The 19,235-nt window shown below is 38.0% G+C and overlaps 1 protein-coding gene across 1 annotated transcript in view; it reads right to left on the bottom strand.

The window, feature by feature from the left end:
• Positions 1–18,990, bottom strand: part of trpm3 (transient receptor potential cation channel, subfamily M, member 3) — a 138,875-nt gene extending 119,885 nt beyond the window's left edge. Inside the window, exon 1 of the mRNA XM_060882876.1 lies at positions 18,814–18,990. Within this exon, the coding sequence (XP_060738859.1) occupies positions 18,814–18,990 (177 nt within the window). The remainder of the gene's footprint in view (positions 1–18,813) is intronic.
• Positions 18,991–19,235: the final 245 nt, after the last annotated feature.

Here is a 19,235-nt window from a genome sequence, read left to right on the forward strand (position 1 = left end):
TGGAATTACCATCATAATGTGCCTGCTGCAGTGGAGACTTGGGTACATCAAGTATTCCAAGCATATAACTCCAGGAGAAGATTCAGTCAAACGCTTTTACCATATCAAAAGCAAACTAGGAATGTCTAATGATGCACTAAAGCTTAACGGATGCCCCACCAGTACGCTGCTCTTTAAGGAGTTCTTCCTATCATTATAATGTAGAATTTAGCATAAGGGTCACAATTATTTCAACTAATCTGTTATTACATTGAACCCACATGATTAAGGCTAATGTAAAACATTCCTATGTATCAACTCAGGATTATACTTTATCATGAAACATTTTTAAAGTTTACACAAATCTAGTTCAATGCAGTAGTTCTAACAATTATTTTCTGAAATAACCAACACAGGGGCTTGTATAGGACCGCATAAAGGGATTAAAGAAGACTTGTGTAATTGTCAATAATATTTATTATTATAATATATATTATAAATTATATATTTATATATGATATTTTCTGTAAGTTTACATTTAGGGTAACATTTTATGGAAGGAGTCTACAGTGTCAAATGCATTAGTTATTTGTAATTTTTTTTTTTTTTTATTTATTATTTGTAATGACACAAGATTTTCTCAAAAACTTACAATACTAGCTGTTTTTATTATAATCATATTCAACATAGAGACGGAAAGAAATAAAGATGTGTTTAAAGCTGTTATCATCTAAGTGATAAAGGGAATTATTAACAATATCTCAAGGCTTCCAAACTTTATATTTCAGCAGAATGTTTATTTTTGGATGTGGATGTTTCACAGCTTTAAACAGATGTATAATTGGATAAAATGTTCTTTTGTGAAAAGTGGTAACTCATGATTGATTAGTTTCCAATAACAGCACATCCCCCACATTATGTAGCATTTAAAGCAAGTTATGTTTTATAGTCTTATAAAGTATGCCTTGTATTTGGAATAAAGGTAACCAGGTGTGGTATAGGCAGAAAAGTCCAGCGTTATGACAGGAAGTCACTATAAGACATGGGAGAAATAATGGTTTGAGGGCAAAAAAAGCCACAAATGAACCATGTTCACCAAGAATCACTTTTTTTTTTTTAGAAATAAAAGCAATTCTCATCCTACAGCAGGGGATATTTCCCAGCGGAGATGTTGAAGATGTGAGAACCTTCAAGCAAGCTGGACCTGAAGGAATGATTCAGGTGGAAAACATTTTAACAGGATTTTCTTCTCATTTAAATTGCAGTGAATCAGCCAAGTGGTGTTTGAGATTAAAACCGAGTGGATTGAACAGATAAGATTGCTGTTGTGATAGATAAACCTCATCCAAGTTTATTTGGAACAATGTTAATTGATGCGTCTTTTTTGATTGGACGTTACTAATCATTTTTTATAACATGACTTCAGTGCTTTGTTGCAAATTAGATTTTAGATTAGAATAGATATTATTACTTTATTCAGCTGTATTTAACACAGAATATTACCCAATCGAGGCCAGTAGATGTTAACAAAAAATAGTCATAATAAAAATGGCTCTGGTCTAGGAACAAAAAAGTAAACATTATCACAATCAAGGACCACTTGCACTTTCTTTATATTTAAATGAAGAGCAGCTGCTGAAATGGTGTTCCTGATTATGGCTTAATATTCATGAAGATTATCATTGGGACCATGGAAGACTCTCTTCTGCCTCTATTCTAATTTTAATTCTAATATCCAGTTGTTCTGATAATCATTACCTGCCTCAGAGTGAGAGCGTTGATGTAGGATCAGGTTTTCATTAAGAAGATTCCATAATTAAAGATAATAGGTAATATATTATGTAATAAAAAATCTAATGATTAGATTTTGTTTTGTTTTTTTTGTATGCAGTTGAAATCTATCTGAATCTCCTGTTCACGTAGCTTGATTTTCATTGGTATTCTTATTCAAATAGGGACTGAGACCCCCCGAGGCTAACCACAGAACGCCACAGGAGGTGTTTCCTACCAAACTATATAACTCTTTTCCTTTCAGTAGGCAGCAGAGCTGACACAATGCACACTGACTGTATTACTGTATGATGTGCATTTTATCTTATTCTTTTAAATGCACACAAATTTATACAAAAGTTTATTCCCAGTGCCAGAGGGGCTAATATGCTAACCTCTAAAACACTATGCCCCCTTTGAGTGGCAAATTATTACTATTATTTTTTTTTGGACAGATAGAAGCTGATGATCCATTAATTACATTCACAGATTTGACAGTGTTGTAGGCTGAATTTAATTATGTGTATGTGTGAGTAAATGTGGACTGCAATGGGTTGACCCATGTAAAGGGTGTTCCCATGCTTTGTTCCCAGAGTCCCTTGAGATCTCCAGGATTCCTTCGACCCTGTGTAGGATAAGTGTTTATAAAATTAATGGAAATAAAACTTAAAATGTGTGGATTAGATAACATTTATTGAACAGCTGATATACAGGTCATATATTGTGGGGCTTTGCCCGAGAACTCCCTGAGGATGAGCAACCACTGCTGAACCCTAACTCCTAACTCGGCTCTGTCTGAGATTATGCCAGTCAGACTTGCAAATGACAAAGCGTGAATACAAAAAGCAATTCCCACCTGCCATTCACGGAAGCTCAGAGCAAAGTGCTTTTGAAAGGAAATCAATTTCTTGCGGCTCATGTTCTGTGGTGCGTGTGTGAGACGGAATAAATGAAGGGCTTATTGTACAGTATTGGTTCTGATATTCACTGCAAGTGTGCGTCATTGTAAGCGTAAGTGTAGGTGCGTCAGCACATATAGAAATTTACTGTATACCCATGTACTGGTCTTGAACATCTGAATCACAAATGATTTTTTCATTGCACTTTTGTGTGTGTGTTCTTGTCTAGGAATGTGACTGCATGATAATCGAAAGCTTTGAGATATGTGCACTCATGTTCAATCCTGAAGGTAGGATGTGTGTGTGTTTACCTGGTACCCTTTACAAGCATAATAATCTCTCATTAGTACTTCATTGCTCTGTGGGTCCAGGCAGTGTGCATGTATTAGCCAATAGATTTTTTTTTGTAATAATAAACCAATATGAAACTGAAATTATATATGTATAATAACACTGCATGCTATTGCAGCTCAGTCGTGTCAACCTCTAACATATTAGTAGTTGATACGACTGAGCTGCAACAGCATGTGCAGCAAGGATTTAGCAGGTAGCATTAAACCTGTGAGAGAACCATAATGGAGAACAGATAATGTCACAATTTAAACCAACATGTTGCCTAGTGCTGGTGGACTGATTTAAACTTTCTGAAGAAATTAAACTCTGGGACATATAAGTACAGTATGTACAAAGATACAATACATGACCAGGCTAGCATTTTTCACCATGGCAATCACTGTAAAACAGCAGAATTGGACATATTGCTTCTTGCCATATTTCAAGAAGTCTTCTGGGCTTCATATTAAACTCCATTTTCCACTTCTCAAAGCTCCATTAGAAGAATGCTCCTGAATACAATTGCCAGGTCAATCAGTGTAAATTGTAACAGAAGAGTTAAAATCAATTAGAACATGGTTAAGTATAAAAAAAGACAATTCTTCGTCAAGTACTGTAAATTGATGGCCTGCAGATGTCCCTATTAGATAGACAAATAGTTAGACAATCAGTCAGTCAGTCATTAAACAGTGTTTTCCTCATTCTATCCCACCCACTACAACTCAGGAAGGGCTGGAATTAGCTGATTATTTGAATCAGGAATGTTGATAAAAGGGGAAGCACTAAAATGTGCAGGACAGGAGAATATTCCAATACCAGGGTTGAGATTCTGTTACACAGTCAGACATTTAGTAGAAAAGACACAGTCAGTCAGATAAATAAACAGTCTAGCAGACAGACAATTAAGTTAGTTAGACAATCAGACAGTCTGGCAGGCAATCAGTCAGTCAGTCAGAAAATCAGACAGTGAGACAGTCAGTCAGATAATCAGGTAGTCAGACAATTAGACAGATTATCAGGCAGTTAGACTAACAGTCAGTCAATCAGATAATCAGACAGGCTGGCAGACAGACAGTCATTTAGATAATCAGACTGTCTAGTAGATATACAGTTAGTATTCAGTAAATTAGACAATGAGACAGGCGATCACATAATCAGACAGTCTGGAAGACAGACAGTTATTTAGATAATCCGTCAGTCACTCAGATTATCAGACAGTCAGTTTCAATAATAATTAAATGTGAAGTATGTTCATTTAAAACAGCCGTTCTGTAATTGTTATGGTATATTGCTTAGTGAACACTGTGATAAACTGAAACCATCATATTAATATTTGGGAATGAATTTGTAGTCATTCGGGCAGAACATCAAGTCAGGCACTGTTTATTAGCAATTATTTCTGGCTCTCAAACAGCTCTCCAATTTATCCCAAAGGTGTTTGTTTGGCTTGAGGTCAGAGCTCAGTGCAGTCAAGTAAGTTCATTTCACTTTCAGTAGCAGGTGCATCATCATGCTTAAACAGAAAAAAACATTTTTTTTTTACTCTAAGTAGAATGATCTAAAATCAGTGCAAAAAGACAGCCTAGTCCAAGTCATAAAGAACAACCTCACCCACTAATTCTTAAGGTGACTGGTCTCTGAGGTTTTCTAGACTGTATGCCATTACATGGTGACATGCTTTTGGAAAGTCTTTTTGACTTATTAGGTCAGCAGTAGGTTGCACTGTTCCTTCTGCTTAAAATGTCTTCAGAAAACCTTCAAAAGAAAAATCATCTTTTCTACCATCATTTCTACCTTTTGTCCTCCCTTCAATCTTAGTCTTTACTGTTAACCCCTGTTTCTTTTAATTTCCCATCCATTATATCCATCTTACATATTGTGTACTTCTTGGATTGCTGTTGACTGATAGCAGAACAAAGGAAACACTCCTGAGGTTTAGGTTGGTCGGACTGGTGCTAGAAATTTAGTCGAACATCTGTGGCACTGGTTTATCAGGGGTTGTCAGTGCAAATCATCATACCATGTTCTCTCCTGTATATTGCAACACATTTGTATCTGGAATATGAGATAACTAGTTTGGGAGAGTGACTATACCTACCATATTCCTACCATCCACCTACAAGTCAACTTCTACCTGAAAGACTAAAGTGTAGGGCCTGGCTATCTTCAGAAGATGGAAAGCTCTCCACACTCTTTTTTTTATAGTCACCCAATGCCATTTGTTCAAAATATCTAGTAATTTAAACTTTTATTCACTAATGTTTTGGTTAAGTCTGTAACATTGTAAAGTATGACACCATGTCAAATTAACAAGCTACATGAATTGGCAAGAATGATCTAGAACGTCAGATACTCACATTCAGTCAATGACAACAAGCTACTTCTTTCAATTACTGGATGTGAGTACCTAAAGTTTTAGATCATTCAAAACAAGTGCATCAGAGGTCGATCTAAAGAGTATTACCACACCCAAACTCATTAGCCCTTTCTCAACACAGCAGTGATGAAGTCATCACAGGCAACATGACTCAAGAAAATGCTTGCTGAATTATACCACAGAAAAAAACAACAACAATGGAAGTGTCCCCTAAACTACTGACAACATATTCTACCCTGTGCTTTTACCATTCAAAGAGATATTTGATGGAATACAGTTCCACCTTCTAACACTGAGGTTTGAAAAAGGAGTAGTTTATATAAATAATGTTCCTTTGAACTGAAAGTAACATTATTCCCATCACATCATGTCCTTTCCCCTTCAGTGAACTGACTTTCCCACCAGGTCCAATTATATTCACCTCTGCTTTAATATTCAGGTGTCTCCTTTATCTCTAAAACAAACGGTCAAATATCATACATTTAAACAGCTACAGCTAAATGCTTCGATCTGTCTGATTTTTCAAGCAGTGAACTTGCATCCTTGACTGTCCACAATATCTCATAATCTGTCAGCATGCATCAGTCAGCTTGTGAATATGGTGGGGGAGAGACCACCAGAGAGAGGGACTAAATTATTTGTGACATATGATTTGGTTTCTAGAGACTGATTGTTGTCAAATTATTTCACCTTGGCTAATAGTGAAGATCAGTAAGTTACTGTTTAAGGAATGTGGTTAGATATGACTCCTTCAAGAACCAGTTCCTTATGGGTACTTTGTAGACATCAAAATGGAGCCTTATAGCATTGAGACAAGAAGCTGACCCCTACACTCAAAGGTTAAAGTGGAATTTGGTGGGATTTGATGGAACTCAGTTTGTGGTGTAATTCATTCTCATGATGGAACTCAGTTTGTGGTTTAATTCATTCAGTGAGTAGACCTGCTTTAACTGGGACATATCTGGATTAACTAAGAAGGCCAATATTACAGTTGTTTGTATTTGTTTGAAATTTATTTTATTTTCTTAGCTACTGGTTTTTATGCAGGTAGCAAAGAATCCTGATGTGCAAGATGAAACTATTAAGCTTACTTGCTAACTGATGTAATCACCAAGACAATTACATCAACATCAACTTCAACAAGATTTATATGTCCGATCAAGTTTGGACGTGATGAGGTAACTGTTAAAGATACGATTGGCTCAGTTTTTTCCTGAGAAACATTACTGGACTGAGGTTACTGAGGCTGGTGGAATGCAGTTTCAGATATTTGTGTTTAAAAAACTCATTGTTAGGACATGCTTAAAAGGGGTGGGGAAATTAAAGCATGGACACTCCCTTATGTACTTTTGCACTTTTATTATTGGTTGAATGTAATTCCTGCATTTTTTAAGCTTGGGTATTAACACCTTATCTCGTCATGTGGTGGGATGCCAGTTAAAAAGAAATGTGACTTAATTAAGAGACTTCATTAAGAGTTTTTTAAATTTTAATGTTAGAGGGATGTCCTTTTTACATTCACATGCAATTTCACTCAGAGACGCACACACACACACACACACACATACACAGTGAAGTGCAGAGAACAGCTCTGGTTTGTCCATTTGCAAATCCAATTAAAAGTTCCTGCCTGATCTCTGCACTACAGAAAAAAGACTGTAAATAAGACTGAACTGAGATGCTAATCAGTTTCCATGTGAAAAGAAACAACAGAAACAATGATTATGTTGATAAAATAATGAAGAAAAATCTGTCTGAATACGTGAATAATGCAACACACTCTGGGCGTTCAAGGATATCCAAAGCGTAATTCACAGCTGGTCCAGTCTCAGCAGGTTAGTGCTCTGTCTCTTTGTCCTCCTCTGACTCGACCCGGACCATCTCATTATCAGGGAACTGATTCTGTGCCCTGTGTGGTGTGTATGTGTAGCACAGCAGCATTCAGCTATGATCAAAAAAATGTCTGAAGAGAAAACAGATCATTAATTTTTTAAGGTAGAAAGAAGGGATCTGAGAATGGAATGGAAAAAGAGAGAATGATAGTGGTGGTGTAAACAGCCTCAACTGAATCAGGGCAGAGATGGTTACAAAGGAGGGAAAGGCACAAAACAAAAATTGGGGTGGGGGCACACACAAAGACAAGAAGTAGAAACAATATGAAAAGAACAGAGGACAATAAATTAGCAGACTAAAAGCATGACAGCAAAAAGGAAACCTGTGTGTGTGTGGAGGTGGGTTGCAGCTGTGTAACTCTCTCTCTCTCTCTCTCTCTCACTCGCTCTCACTCTCTCTCTCTCTCTCTCTCTCTCTCTCTCTCTCTCTCTCTCTCTCTCTCTCTCTCCTTCTATTTTTCTCTTTCTTTCCCAAGTGTGCAGAATCAACAGATGTCATTCTGAACATGAGCTCAGAGAAATCGTCTTTCCCCGGCTAGCTGTCAGCTCTGGAGGATACACTCGCACAATCTGTCAAACAAGCTCCAGATATTTTATGCAAATCACACACGCACACACACACACACTTTGCCATGTGACAGGTGTTCTGGCATCAATAAGGATTTTGAAAACTGATTTTAATTCCATGCTATTTTACTAGTGTACCACTGAACTTTATATTAGTTGAAAGCAACAGTAACTGATCTTGACTACTACATTCGACTGCAGAAATAAACACTCACACAACAGGAGAAACAATTTTTGTATTACAATAAGGATTCTTGTTAGAAACTTTCTTAAAATAATATTATAAATGCATCGTCTAAAATGTGTGTTGCCAAATGACTCATACCGATGAATCATATTTAATTCCCTACTGGGTTTAATCAAATATGAACATTTAACCGAAAAATCCCAGTGGTCTGAGTTGAAGGTGGTCACAGGCTGAAATCTGAAGTATTAAAGGAGGTTCAAATGTGGTGAATGGAGGAGTAAAAGATCCTCTCAAATTATGCCTTGGTACATAATACTCAATTTTAATAAATTCAATATTCATGATTTTATTATATCTATTAGACATATTGAATTTATTAAAACTACAGCAGTCCTCTCCTCTTAGCATGCACTGTTCTGATCTAGCTGAGTGTGTTTGTGAGATTGCAACCCATCCCCAACAAATGTGCTCTTTCACACTGCCCTGGTCTTGACAGAGCTCACTATGAACAGTGTAAGGATTTTATTTTACGTATATGTTGCTGTAAAAGATCACCATTATAAGAAGGAATTATAAACGTATTTTGTGCCAACAGATGCTTTTTAATAGTTTTTTGCAGATTATCTGTGAGATTAGCTTGTCCTGCTAGTGACCTGATACGTTAAGCTATGCTTTATTGAGGTTAAAACTTATAGTGTAAAGATGTATCCAAAAAAAATTAGGACATGCAGCATACAGGTCATAGTGCTTGAGTATTCCATCTGAAGGAATGTTTTCTATGTAAAAAACAAAATCCCCTAGGAATGTCATGAAGGGATGACTAGCATAGAAAATGGCACTAGTGAGAAAGCAGTTAAGCTTGTCTCTCCTGAACTTCGGTGCACTCAAAATACACGGAAGTTTTAATCACAAATCTGATTATGATTTGGAAGCATAGAATAAACCCATTACGCAAATGTGGTCACGTTCGACTGGCCATTGGTTCTGTGTTAAATGGTTTACGTGAGTTTTATGGATTTGGGTGGAAATAGACAAAATGAAGATGTTTACCATGTAAATCAAGTAGCTTTTCTGAGCCCTACAGTAAGTGCATTGAGACACTTTTTAGTGTTGTTCTTTTCTCTTCTAGTGCTCATTCTTCTCCATCAAGTGCAATCTCCCCTTAATAATATGTAAATATATTTAGCTTGTGATATTATGTGAAGATTATGAACCACAAAACTGTAACATGTAACCTTGTATGCCCTTGGTTATAGAATAAGCATATTATCTTTGGGTAAAGTGATGTGGTGATGTAATAAAAAAGGAAAGTGCCATTATTAATTGTGCCATGTCGGTTGCTTCCTTTTTTCTGGAATTAGTGAAAGAAGGGTAGGAAGGAAGGAAGCAGTGAAGGGGTAAAAAGAAAAGAACAGAAGAAAACATGGTGGGCAGAAAGGAAGGATAGTAAGAAGAAATAGATGAAATAAGGGAGAAAGGAGCAGTGGTAATAAGAAAGTAGAGAAAGGAGAATGGTAGAAAGGATGGTAGAATGGATGGTAAACTTTCATTCATTCATCTTCTACCGCTTATCCGAACTACCTCGGGTCACGGGGAGCCTGTGCTCTCAGGCGTCATCGGGCATCAAGGCAGGATTCACCCTGGACGGAGTGCCAACCCATCACAGGGCACACACACACACACACACACACACACACACACACTCATTCACTCACACAATCACACACTACGGACAATTTTTTCCAGAGATGCCAATCAACCTACCATGCATGTCTTTGGACCGGGGGAGGAAACCGGAGTACCCAGAGGAAACCGCCGAGGCATGGGGAGAACATGCAAACTCCACACACACAAGGTGGAGGCGGGAATCAAACCCCCAACCCTGGAGGTGTGAGGTGTACGTGCTAGATGGTAAACTTGAGTGTAGGAATTCAGGAGTAAGTAAGAAGTAGAAAGGAGTGAAGGAAGAAAGGAAGTCCTATCATATCATATATTTTGTAGACTAAAATAGCCCCAAAATAGCTCCAAATTATGTATTGTATGTCCCAGATGAAATGACATAATTGATCAATCTTCACCATATAGCAGCCAGTGAACCACAAATGGTTTTACCCTAATGCCAGATTGTGCCTGTGCTTCAATGCACTGATTCTCACCCTGCTCTAAGAATTTAACTCTTGACAAACTGGAAGAGCAGAGAAACATAGAAATTGTGCTGTGACCCTCCCCAGATATGGAATTATCCACCCTGTGGCACACTCGTCTGCAGGGAAATACCGCTTTCACCTAGCATCGGTTTTACATCATATTCTTCTGCCAGAGCAACCATGCAATTAACCATAATGGGGGCAAGGGGCAATAAAATCAGCCCCCGCAGCACCTATGGGGTGGGATGTAATGGTGTTTATGATGGCCATTTCAGTTGTCCTGCTGGCACAAACACAATGATGTCATTAGAATCTGGGTTGTTCAGGCTTTTAAGCCAATGGTTACATGTACTTGTATACAGTGGGAAATTGTTTCAGAATGGTTTACTAAAAGACAAAACAGTACAGAAGCTATGCTACATAGAATTACATGTAATAAAAAAGCATGACTCTAAAGATTGATAGTGTTTCCAATATAAGGGTCTAGTCTAAGACTGTGCCTTACCCCCCCATTCATCTTGCATGTTGTGAGTCCACAGGTTAGCTCTACAGCACCATTTTAATTATGAGGTGGCCCGGTCAACACACAGATGGTTCCCAGTAACCTAATTCCAAAAGAGTACAATTGTCACTTTAACAATATTAATGTCATTTTCTGGACTATTTCTTCATAGAGTATGAAAGTGCTTTCAAGCCTGGAGACAGTCCGGCGAATAGTCATTTTGAAAATGGTGGTCTGGTCCTTTAAATGTGGAAGCTAACCTCTCTCTGTCTTGCCTGCCTGAGTAAGATGAATGGCATATCTTGTCAGGCTATGTCCTGTTTCAAGTATCTACATGGTGGGGAAAGGAGAAGATCCCCTCATTTGCAAGAATACCATGCATCCCTAATTGCTGCTCTTCAATAAAATGATTAAATAAGATCTTACAGAACCTAGTGGCTGCCAATAAGCATGAACAAAAATGACAAATGGAATTGCACAATAGATCCATGCTTCAAAGGAAATTCTTCTATCCAAACCTGTGATTATAAACCCCGGTGAATTAGACCTGATTTTATTTAAAATGGATAAGCGTCTTCTCAATGACAGGGTCTCGAACCAAGGGGTAATGAAGGTGTAATTATAATATAATCAACAAGATACTCTGCTATATTTACTAAGGTTGTTCTAATTTAATGTATTCTATTGAGGACCATTTTGCTCCATTTCATTGAAAACTAGATTAAAACTTCATACATGTGTGTCAGTAGACTATAGAGGGATTTATCTCATGTGTTTTGTACCCTAAGACCTTTACTTGGTTTATTTGGTTGTGGGGCTGGTATTGCTGGTATTGGGCTGGCATTTGAAAAACAAAATAAGAATTACAAATAAAATTGAATATTAAAAAAAAGGGTTTCATTGTTTAAATCATTTTGGGGTTTTTTCCAGTCCATTTTCATGCTTTCTATGTAGCCTATTATGAGACCCACTCTAATTAAATTCCTCACTCTTTTTCCTGCTCTGAAACTGAAACCTGTATGAAAACTTTACTCCCCAGTGCCTGTAGTTAAATAGATAAATGTGCAGACTCTCTCAGACGATTCTGTAAAAAAATATAATTAGTTCTGTGCATAATCAATCATTTTTGTATCACAAGCAATTGAAATCTCAGAATTGAGCAACAGGAATGATGAAAATCACTAGGAGACATGCTGCTGTGGGAAAATAATTAATGTGGGGAGGCTGCTGTGGCCTGACACAAATCAGTTATTTTTATTACCCTAAAGTATATGCTTTATTCCACAGTAATTTGCTATCAAAGTAAAACATATTTTAAGATTCATTTGTCATGGTATAGTTTTTATCCTTTTATAGTTACATTTCAGAGGGGGAAATATGATTGTTGTGCTGGTGAGAAACTGAAAAAGTGCAACCTCCTATGTCCTTTAAAGACCTTTTATTGTTGCTTTATGCCAGCCTCTGGAGAGTCCTTCAAAAAACTGTGATGCAAACCCTATTACATTATTAAGTCATGGGTGTCAGACTCCACTGCTGTACCAATTGTGTTAATTCTGAAGTAATGAAGAACAAAAGAGTACAATTTATTTTAGTTTATAGTGATGTAACACTGAAGATAAATTCTCATCTATTCTCAACTAGTGACTCAACTCTATTGCTAATTGCAGAGCACTTGTCTGTTAGAGAAGATCTAAACACTAAAGTCTGAGAAATCTCTTTAGGGGCTTCTCCTGATTTTCCATCTTTGCTGTAGTCAGGAGGCAGATGTGAAGCAGACAATCATTTTTGCACAAATTGCTCAATTAGCTTAGACTGATTCGATATGAGATCATGAATTAAGTATTTCTTAATGTGGAAAAATAACAGCCGTTATTTCAGTTTCTCTGTTTCTTTCTTTGTGACTGCCTTTGTGACATTTATTTCTAGTTATTTTTTATTTAAATCAAGCTTTTAAAGCCAAATTATCCTGCCATTGCTGGAGGGTTGTGTGAGTGGAATTTGTTAACCTGTGTATTCAGTTCAAACCTTTCAGGACAGAAATCATTAGATGTTCCTCTGGCTTAATTGATGCAATCAAAATCGGAAGGACTGTGTGGAAATAAGCCTTGACCTTGCTTAATCAATGCAAATTCACTTCACGATGTCTAGCAATGTGTGTAATTAGTATGAGAAAAAATGCAAACTAACTTTACTTTGTTATTCATGAAATTTGTTGGAATAATGATATGAATTTGACCCGCAGCATATTAGGCTAGAACAGCCGAACATACAGCTAGTACATGACATTTACTTTCTGCATGGCAACAGACTGATATGCATGGTACCTGTGGTGGAGATTCATCTCATTTATATTTATAATTCATACAAAACAGCTCGAACCTGGAAAAGCAGCAGTTCTGTGGGCAGAAACGTTTTACTGATGAGAAAGGAGGGACTGGTATGACTGGACAAGGAGTCTCTGGTAACTCAGATAATCACTCTGTCCACCCGTGTTAAGCAGAAAAGCATCTCAGAATGCAAAACTAATTAGTAGTTCTGTGAAAACAGGCTTTTCAGTCTTCCTTGCTTACCTAAATGATATATGCACTGTAGAGCAGCCACATGATTGGATAATTACATACATGAGCCAGTGTACAGCATTCTTATTAAAGTGGCCGGTGAGTATATATGCGCACAACCAATTACAGTTGTGATTTCTCACTGGTTCTTGATCCCAGACTTTTAAATGAGGCTTTTATCAACAGTGTGTTGGCAGGACTGTAGGCTCATTACAATGCCACGAGTACTGTTGGCATCCCAGTGGACCTGCTTAGCTGCCAGATTCTCTGTCCCTAGATACCAGGAGCCTCAGCAGCAGAGAGAGCCTCTCCAATTCACGCCTGCTGCTCAGGTTGAGGCTGGGATTTTGTTTGTGATAAATGCAATCAGGATTAGAAACCAAAGAGTCGTGACAGCTAAGCTAATACCCACCCGAGCTGGTAAAACCTACATCAGATTAACTTCCATTATACACCCCGCTGTTGTTTTAAATAAAAGCACTAATAAAGGAAGTTAACTGAAATTTAAATACCTGATCAGTGTCGGGCTGAAAAGTAAGAAACTCTGATGTTACTTTTTTGAGTAATTTATAATAATACATTTTACCTTCGGAAGACTATATGTACATTCATTCATTCATTCATTTTCTACCGCTTATCTGAACTATTCTCGGGTCACGGGGAGCCGGTGCCTATCTCAGGCGTCATTGGGCATCAAGGCAGGACAAACCCTGGACAGAGTTCCAACCCGTCACAGAGCACATACACACACTCTCATTCACTCACACACTACGGACAATTTTTCCAGAGATGCCAATCAACCTACCATGCATGTCTTTGGACCGGGAGGGAAAACAGGAGTACCCGGAGGAAACCCCCGAGGCACGGGGAGAACATGCAAACTCCACACACACAAGGCGGAGGCGGGACTCGAACCCCCAACCCTGGAGGTGTGAGGCAAATGTGCTAATCACCAAGCCACCGTGCCCCCGACTATACTGTAGGTACAAATTTTAAATAATTTGTAAAACACTTTCCTTCCAAATGTCTATATTTTAGACACTAAACATTTAGTCTTGTCTGAAACAGTGGAGAAAGATCAGCATCCTTCACCCAAGTTATCCGGAATCTTAACATCCAACCTATAGAAATGCATCCAGGTAAGACTAGACTAGCTAGCCAGATCTTTTGATGTTTAGCATAATCAAATTGTCAATGGTATTGAGTAAAATACAGAATTAAGTACTGCTCTTGCCTATAGAGTATGCTCATGTTAATGTGTGGTTATCTTTACTAGATAGCTAACTAAGAGTGAATTAATGAACCATTTAGATTGCTACCAACTTACTGAAAGCCCAACCGCATTTGGGTTAGTTAGCTAGACAGTTAACATTATACAGTCATTATACAGTCTTTACATACTGTTGATAATGGATGTAGGATTCACTTTAGCTTAGGTGCTGATTAGTATACAATTCAACAATGCTGGTAGTTCAAATGTTAAAAGTTAAGTATGTGGTTATAGAATGTATGGGTTGTAATGTAACATCTGGAAGCAAGTGGTAATAATTTTATTACCACTGCTAACATGCTAAAAAAGTCCCATGCTAAAATAACTTAAGATGCTAACAGCTTGTATGCTACTACAGTCTCCAACATTTTCATAGTTTCAAAAGAAAAATCAAGAAAAATAAATCCAAGCATTTAGAACTGTATAAATGGCAAATGTTTTAAGGCTCTCAATCCATACTTCATACAAGTCTCCATACATGTTCTGCACAAGCAAATGTGGATTTGCGTTTTGAGTAAAATGAATTATATACGTGCTGATGAAGAATTTTAACCATGGTAGATCAGCAGAATAAAAGCAGTATATAAACCTTTATGGCCAAAAGATTGTTCTGACATTATAAAGACAAGGTCATTAACGTTTTCTGCAAATACTCTACACAGATTTTTGTTGTGTACTGTTGGGCAACATCCCCAGCAGTCTCCGTGACGACTAACAGTAACCTACATCCAAACCAGCTTAATGCCTTGTGGCAGCAGTATGAAATCTGCCCAACTCCAAAACTTACAAGGGGCACTCATAGCTAATTCCCAACTGATCTGTTTGCCCCTCACTGCGAGCAAACCGAGAGGGATTAAGGAACAAAATACTTTGAGGAACAGGAACAGAAAGAGGGTGAGGGAGGGAAAAGAGGGGTAACATGGCCTCAGGTTAAACCAAAATGTTCTAAGGGTCCTCTGGAATTTGTCAAGGCCTTTTGGTTTATTTTTATCGAGTTTAATGATATTGTGGTTATATTTTTATACTTATTCACCTGAGGAGAGAACCACAGCTCAAATATTTTGTCAAAGCATGCCAACCAGCTGACCATATGTTATTACTCACTCTCACTCACTCATTTTCTACCGCTTATCCAAACTACCTTGGGTCACGGGGGGCCTGTGCCTCAGGCGTCATCGGGCATCAAGGCAGGATACACCCTGGACGGAGTGCCAACCCATCGCAGGGCACACACACACTCTCATTCACTCACGCAATCACACACTATGGACAATTGAACGTGCTAACCACTAAGCCACCGTGCCCCCCCATATGTTATTACTTTATGTATATTAGCTTAGTCACTTTCCAGTAGAAAAAGAAGTTTTCATTTGTGTGAGCTAGCTAATAAATCTCAGATCTGTCCACCCCTGTACCCCTGTAGATCAGAGTGACTGAATTCTAGCTACATTGTTACTACTAAACAGTCAATTTTTCAGTCAATTGAACATGCTAGAATCTTGTTAAAAAGAAGGAACGATGAAATGAAACAAAGGAAGGTCCTTTCGGGTCTGAAGACTCACAATGCTGCATGTTGCAAATATCTCTGAAAGCTAATATTCAGTATTTTTGGTATGAAAGGTGATCGCCTTTAAAACAGAATGTTCTCATATTTACTGCTCGCTATAACACCATCCCACGATGCAACATGATGTGCTGCTAAACTAATACAAGGAAACAATGGGTACATGGAAAACTCTAGTTTCCAAGTTACAGTTGCTAAGGTCGTTATTAGCACACATATGTACTCATGGACACACACATTCCTCCCAGCTTAGAAGAGTAGCGCACAAATACACACTAAATGTCTAAAAGTCTGGCTTCTGTGTGCTGTTTGAGCATAGCTGTGTTGGCATGCTGCAGTTTTTTTTTTCTTTGTCTTCTACGCTGTTTACTTTAGCGCTTATAACTTCTCTTTCGGTCTGCCGAGCATAAAATCACACTTCCCTTCCTGAACAAAAGGTCACTGCAACTTGTTGCCCCTTCCTTCATTTATCTTTATACTCCTGCATGGTCACATTGATAAATTGATGCCATTACAACATATTAACAAGGGCTTCATTTTTAAATACTGTAAAAATTGAGAGATTAAAAAATCTAGCATGCTGCTTAGAAATTAGAATTTTAGTAATGAGACAACAAAATATTTATTTGTATAAGAATCATAAGAATGTCACTGAAAATATATATTTCTATCTCTGTATGTATTTCTATGTCAGTAATTTATTTCATGGACTGTGCATGCATAAATTAGTCTTCCAGTAACGGCTACCAATCAATTAACTAAAATGTTATTTAAATGTATTTTTTATTATTAGTGCTATTCATCTTACCCTTTCAAATGGTGTAACTCTTATAAGTTCCTTATTGTATGGGTGTCTTGGCAGTGATGCTAAGTTGTAACCAATCAACAAAAAAAGCTTAACAAAATTAGCTAGATAAATGTGTCCATAACACATGGCATTCTACACTAGAGATGCAGCCAATGTAACTTCTTAATGTTTCCAAACAAAAATGAGCAAAAAACTTTGGGTAGTGTCATCCGGTTAGTTGGGTTTGTTTAACTTCTTTTTGTAGTCAACATTTGGTATTGTCATTCTGTAAACTTAGCTGTGAGAGTAGAGGGTGCAGAAGAACGAGTTAGGTGGAAACAGATGATTCGCTGCAGCGAACCCTAACGGGAAAATGTTCTGTAAACTTCTATTCAAAGAAATATATGGTGGTCTGGGAAAACTCATCAGAAACTAACAATCAATAAATTAGTCTTATAAATGGATTGAAGATTTCAGAATAAGAGAAAATGTCTATTTATTACTATGTGAATTGAGCTGGAAGAGTCCAGCAACAGGATCTCAGAGTTCCAAACTGACAACAATTTGCATCAAAAACGAACAACTAAAAGTGAAAAAAAAAAAAAAAAACAGAACAGGGACCCTGACAGACAAGTCATAGTTTCAGATTGGTAAAAGCCTCAATCTTTGAAAGTCTCATCTATTATAGAACAAAGAACAGACAATTGTTTGTACCATTTCCATAATTGTCTTATAATTGCCGTAATTATTTAACGGTTACCAGTGGTAATAACACAGACTGTTCTCAGTTAGATTGACCTCCAGGCTAGGGCAAAGAAAAGAAAAGTAGTCAAAACAAAAAAATGTAAAAGAAATGTAAATGGTTTCAAAAATGGTACAAAGTGCTGGAAGTGGAGCAGTGTGAATCAGTAGCTGGAGAGAGAAAAGGCAACAGAAGGCTAGGATGTAAGACAGATGGTCCAGGACGCATGAACCGCTGCAGGGTACGTTTGAATGTTCTGTCTGTTAAAACCAAGACCAGAGAGAGAAAGAAAGCAAATAAGTACAATTTTCATAATAAGCTATGATAATAAATCCAAAAATATGTAGAGAATGAGAAAAAGAGATAAGGAATATGGTCTTTTTGGCTCTCTCTAATATCAAAAGGTAGCGATTCAGAGCAAAAAAGATTCTCTAATGCTTCTTCCAAAGGGGCCTGTTTGACCCACAGGCAAACAATCTAACAAAATATCTACTCTAAGATATTTGTGCATCATGTGCTACCGGAGGGAAAACTTTTAGTTTGTAGTCTAGAGATACTCCGAGGAGGGCCAGTGCTGATGCACCGGTTCAATTGAACACACTTCAAACAAAAGGACAGATTCCAGCAAAGAAGCTCTTGGGTGTAGCTGCACCACCCCCAAGTGCAAGAAAGGTAGTCCATATCTAACCTTATGCAAGTTGTTTTCTTTTAGATTGAAGTTCATAAGATCTTTTGAATACTTGTTGTAAACATACAGACAGTAGACACAATAAGAGTGTTGGACTAAAAGAGTCAGGTAGAAACAAGAACATACACTCACTCCTAATCTCTTCATCAGTATGATGCATCCCTCAGCTTAAAAACTTCCGGGGGCATTATTTATTGATTAATTCACAGATTCATCCACATTCATCCACTTTCAGTCTGTAGAAAGTCTGAACTCACAGTTGTATTTAAGAAATGTACAAGCTTGCTCAAAGAGCTAGTAAAGAAAGCAAGACTGAATGACAGTAACAGCAAACACTACCAGTAAACCGATCGGCACAAACAGAGACCTTTAGGTGAACCTAGTTAAGCCAAAGTCTTTCCTGCTCATCCCCTCACACCTTTGCTTCATGTGGCAGCCCAAACCCTTGTTCTCCACCTTCTCTCCTTTCCTCCCACATCCACTTGCCATCCCCTTGCCAACCCATGCCAGCCACCTGTCGAGCCACAGACAGATGCCATTCCGGTTCTTACCGCTGCTTGCTGTGCTGCCAGTCCTGACCTCTTGGTGGACCCCTGTCTGGAGCTCAGCCTCTTCCAGGATTCAGAGAAGCGCCCCCTGCTGGTAGGGCGGCCTGGACCTTGCGTCTCTTCACGGGTGGTGTTCACCCTAAAGCCCTCTCTTCTCCCTTCCCATTTGCGCTTGGTCATGGCCTTGAATAACGGGCTGTCGTTTGAACCGGAACCTAGAAATTGATTTGAAAGGCAGTTTAACACCTTTAACTGTTGATTTCTCCAAAACTTGGTGTGTTAGAGCATCCTGCTCTCGCTTCTTCTTCCTCTCTTCATTCCTGCTCTTCTTGAGAAAGGGGGGGAAGATGAGATGAGTTTGTCTCCCGCACCCTGTTGCATGTGCCAGTGCTCTCTCAGTTATCGTTTCAGTCAGGGAGAGAGAG

The sequence above is a fragment of the Tachysurus vachellii genome, chromosome 12 (genome assembly GCF_030014155.1).
Source record: "Tachysurus vachellii isolate PV-2020 chromosome 12, HZAU_Pvac_v1, whole genome shotgun sequence".
Lineage (NCBI taxonomy): Eukaryota > Metazoa > Chordata > Actinopteri > Siluriformes > Bagridae > Tachysurus > Tachysurus vachellii.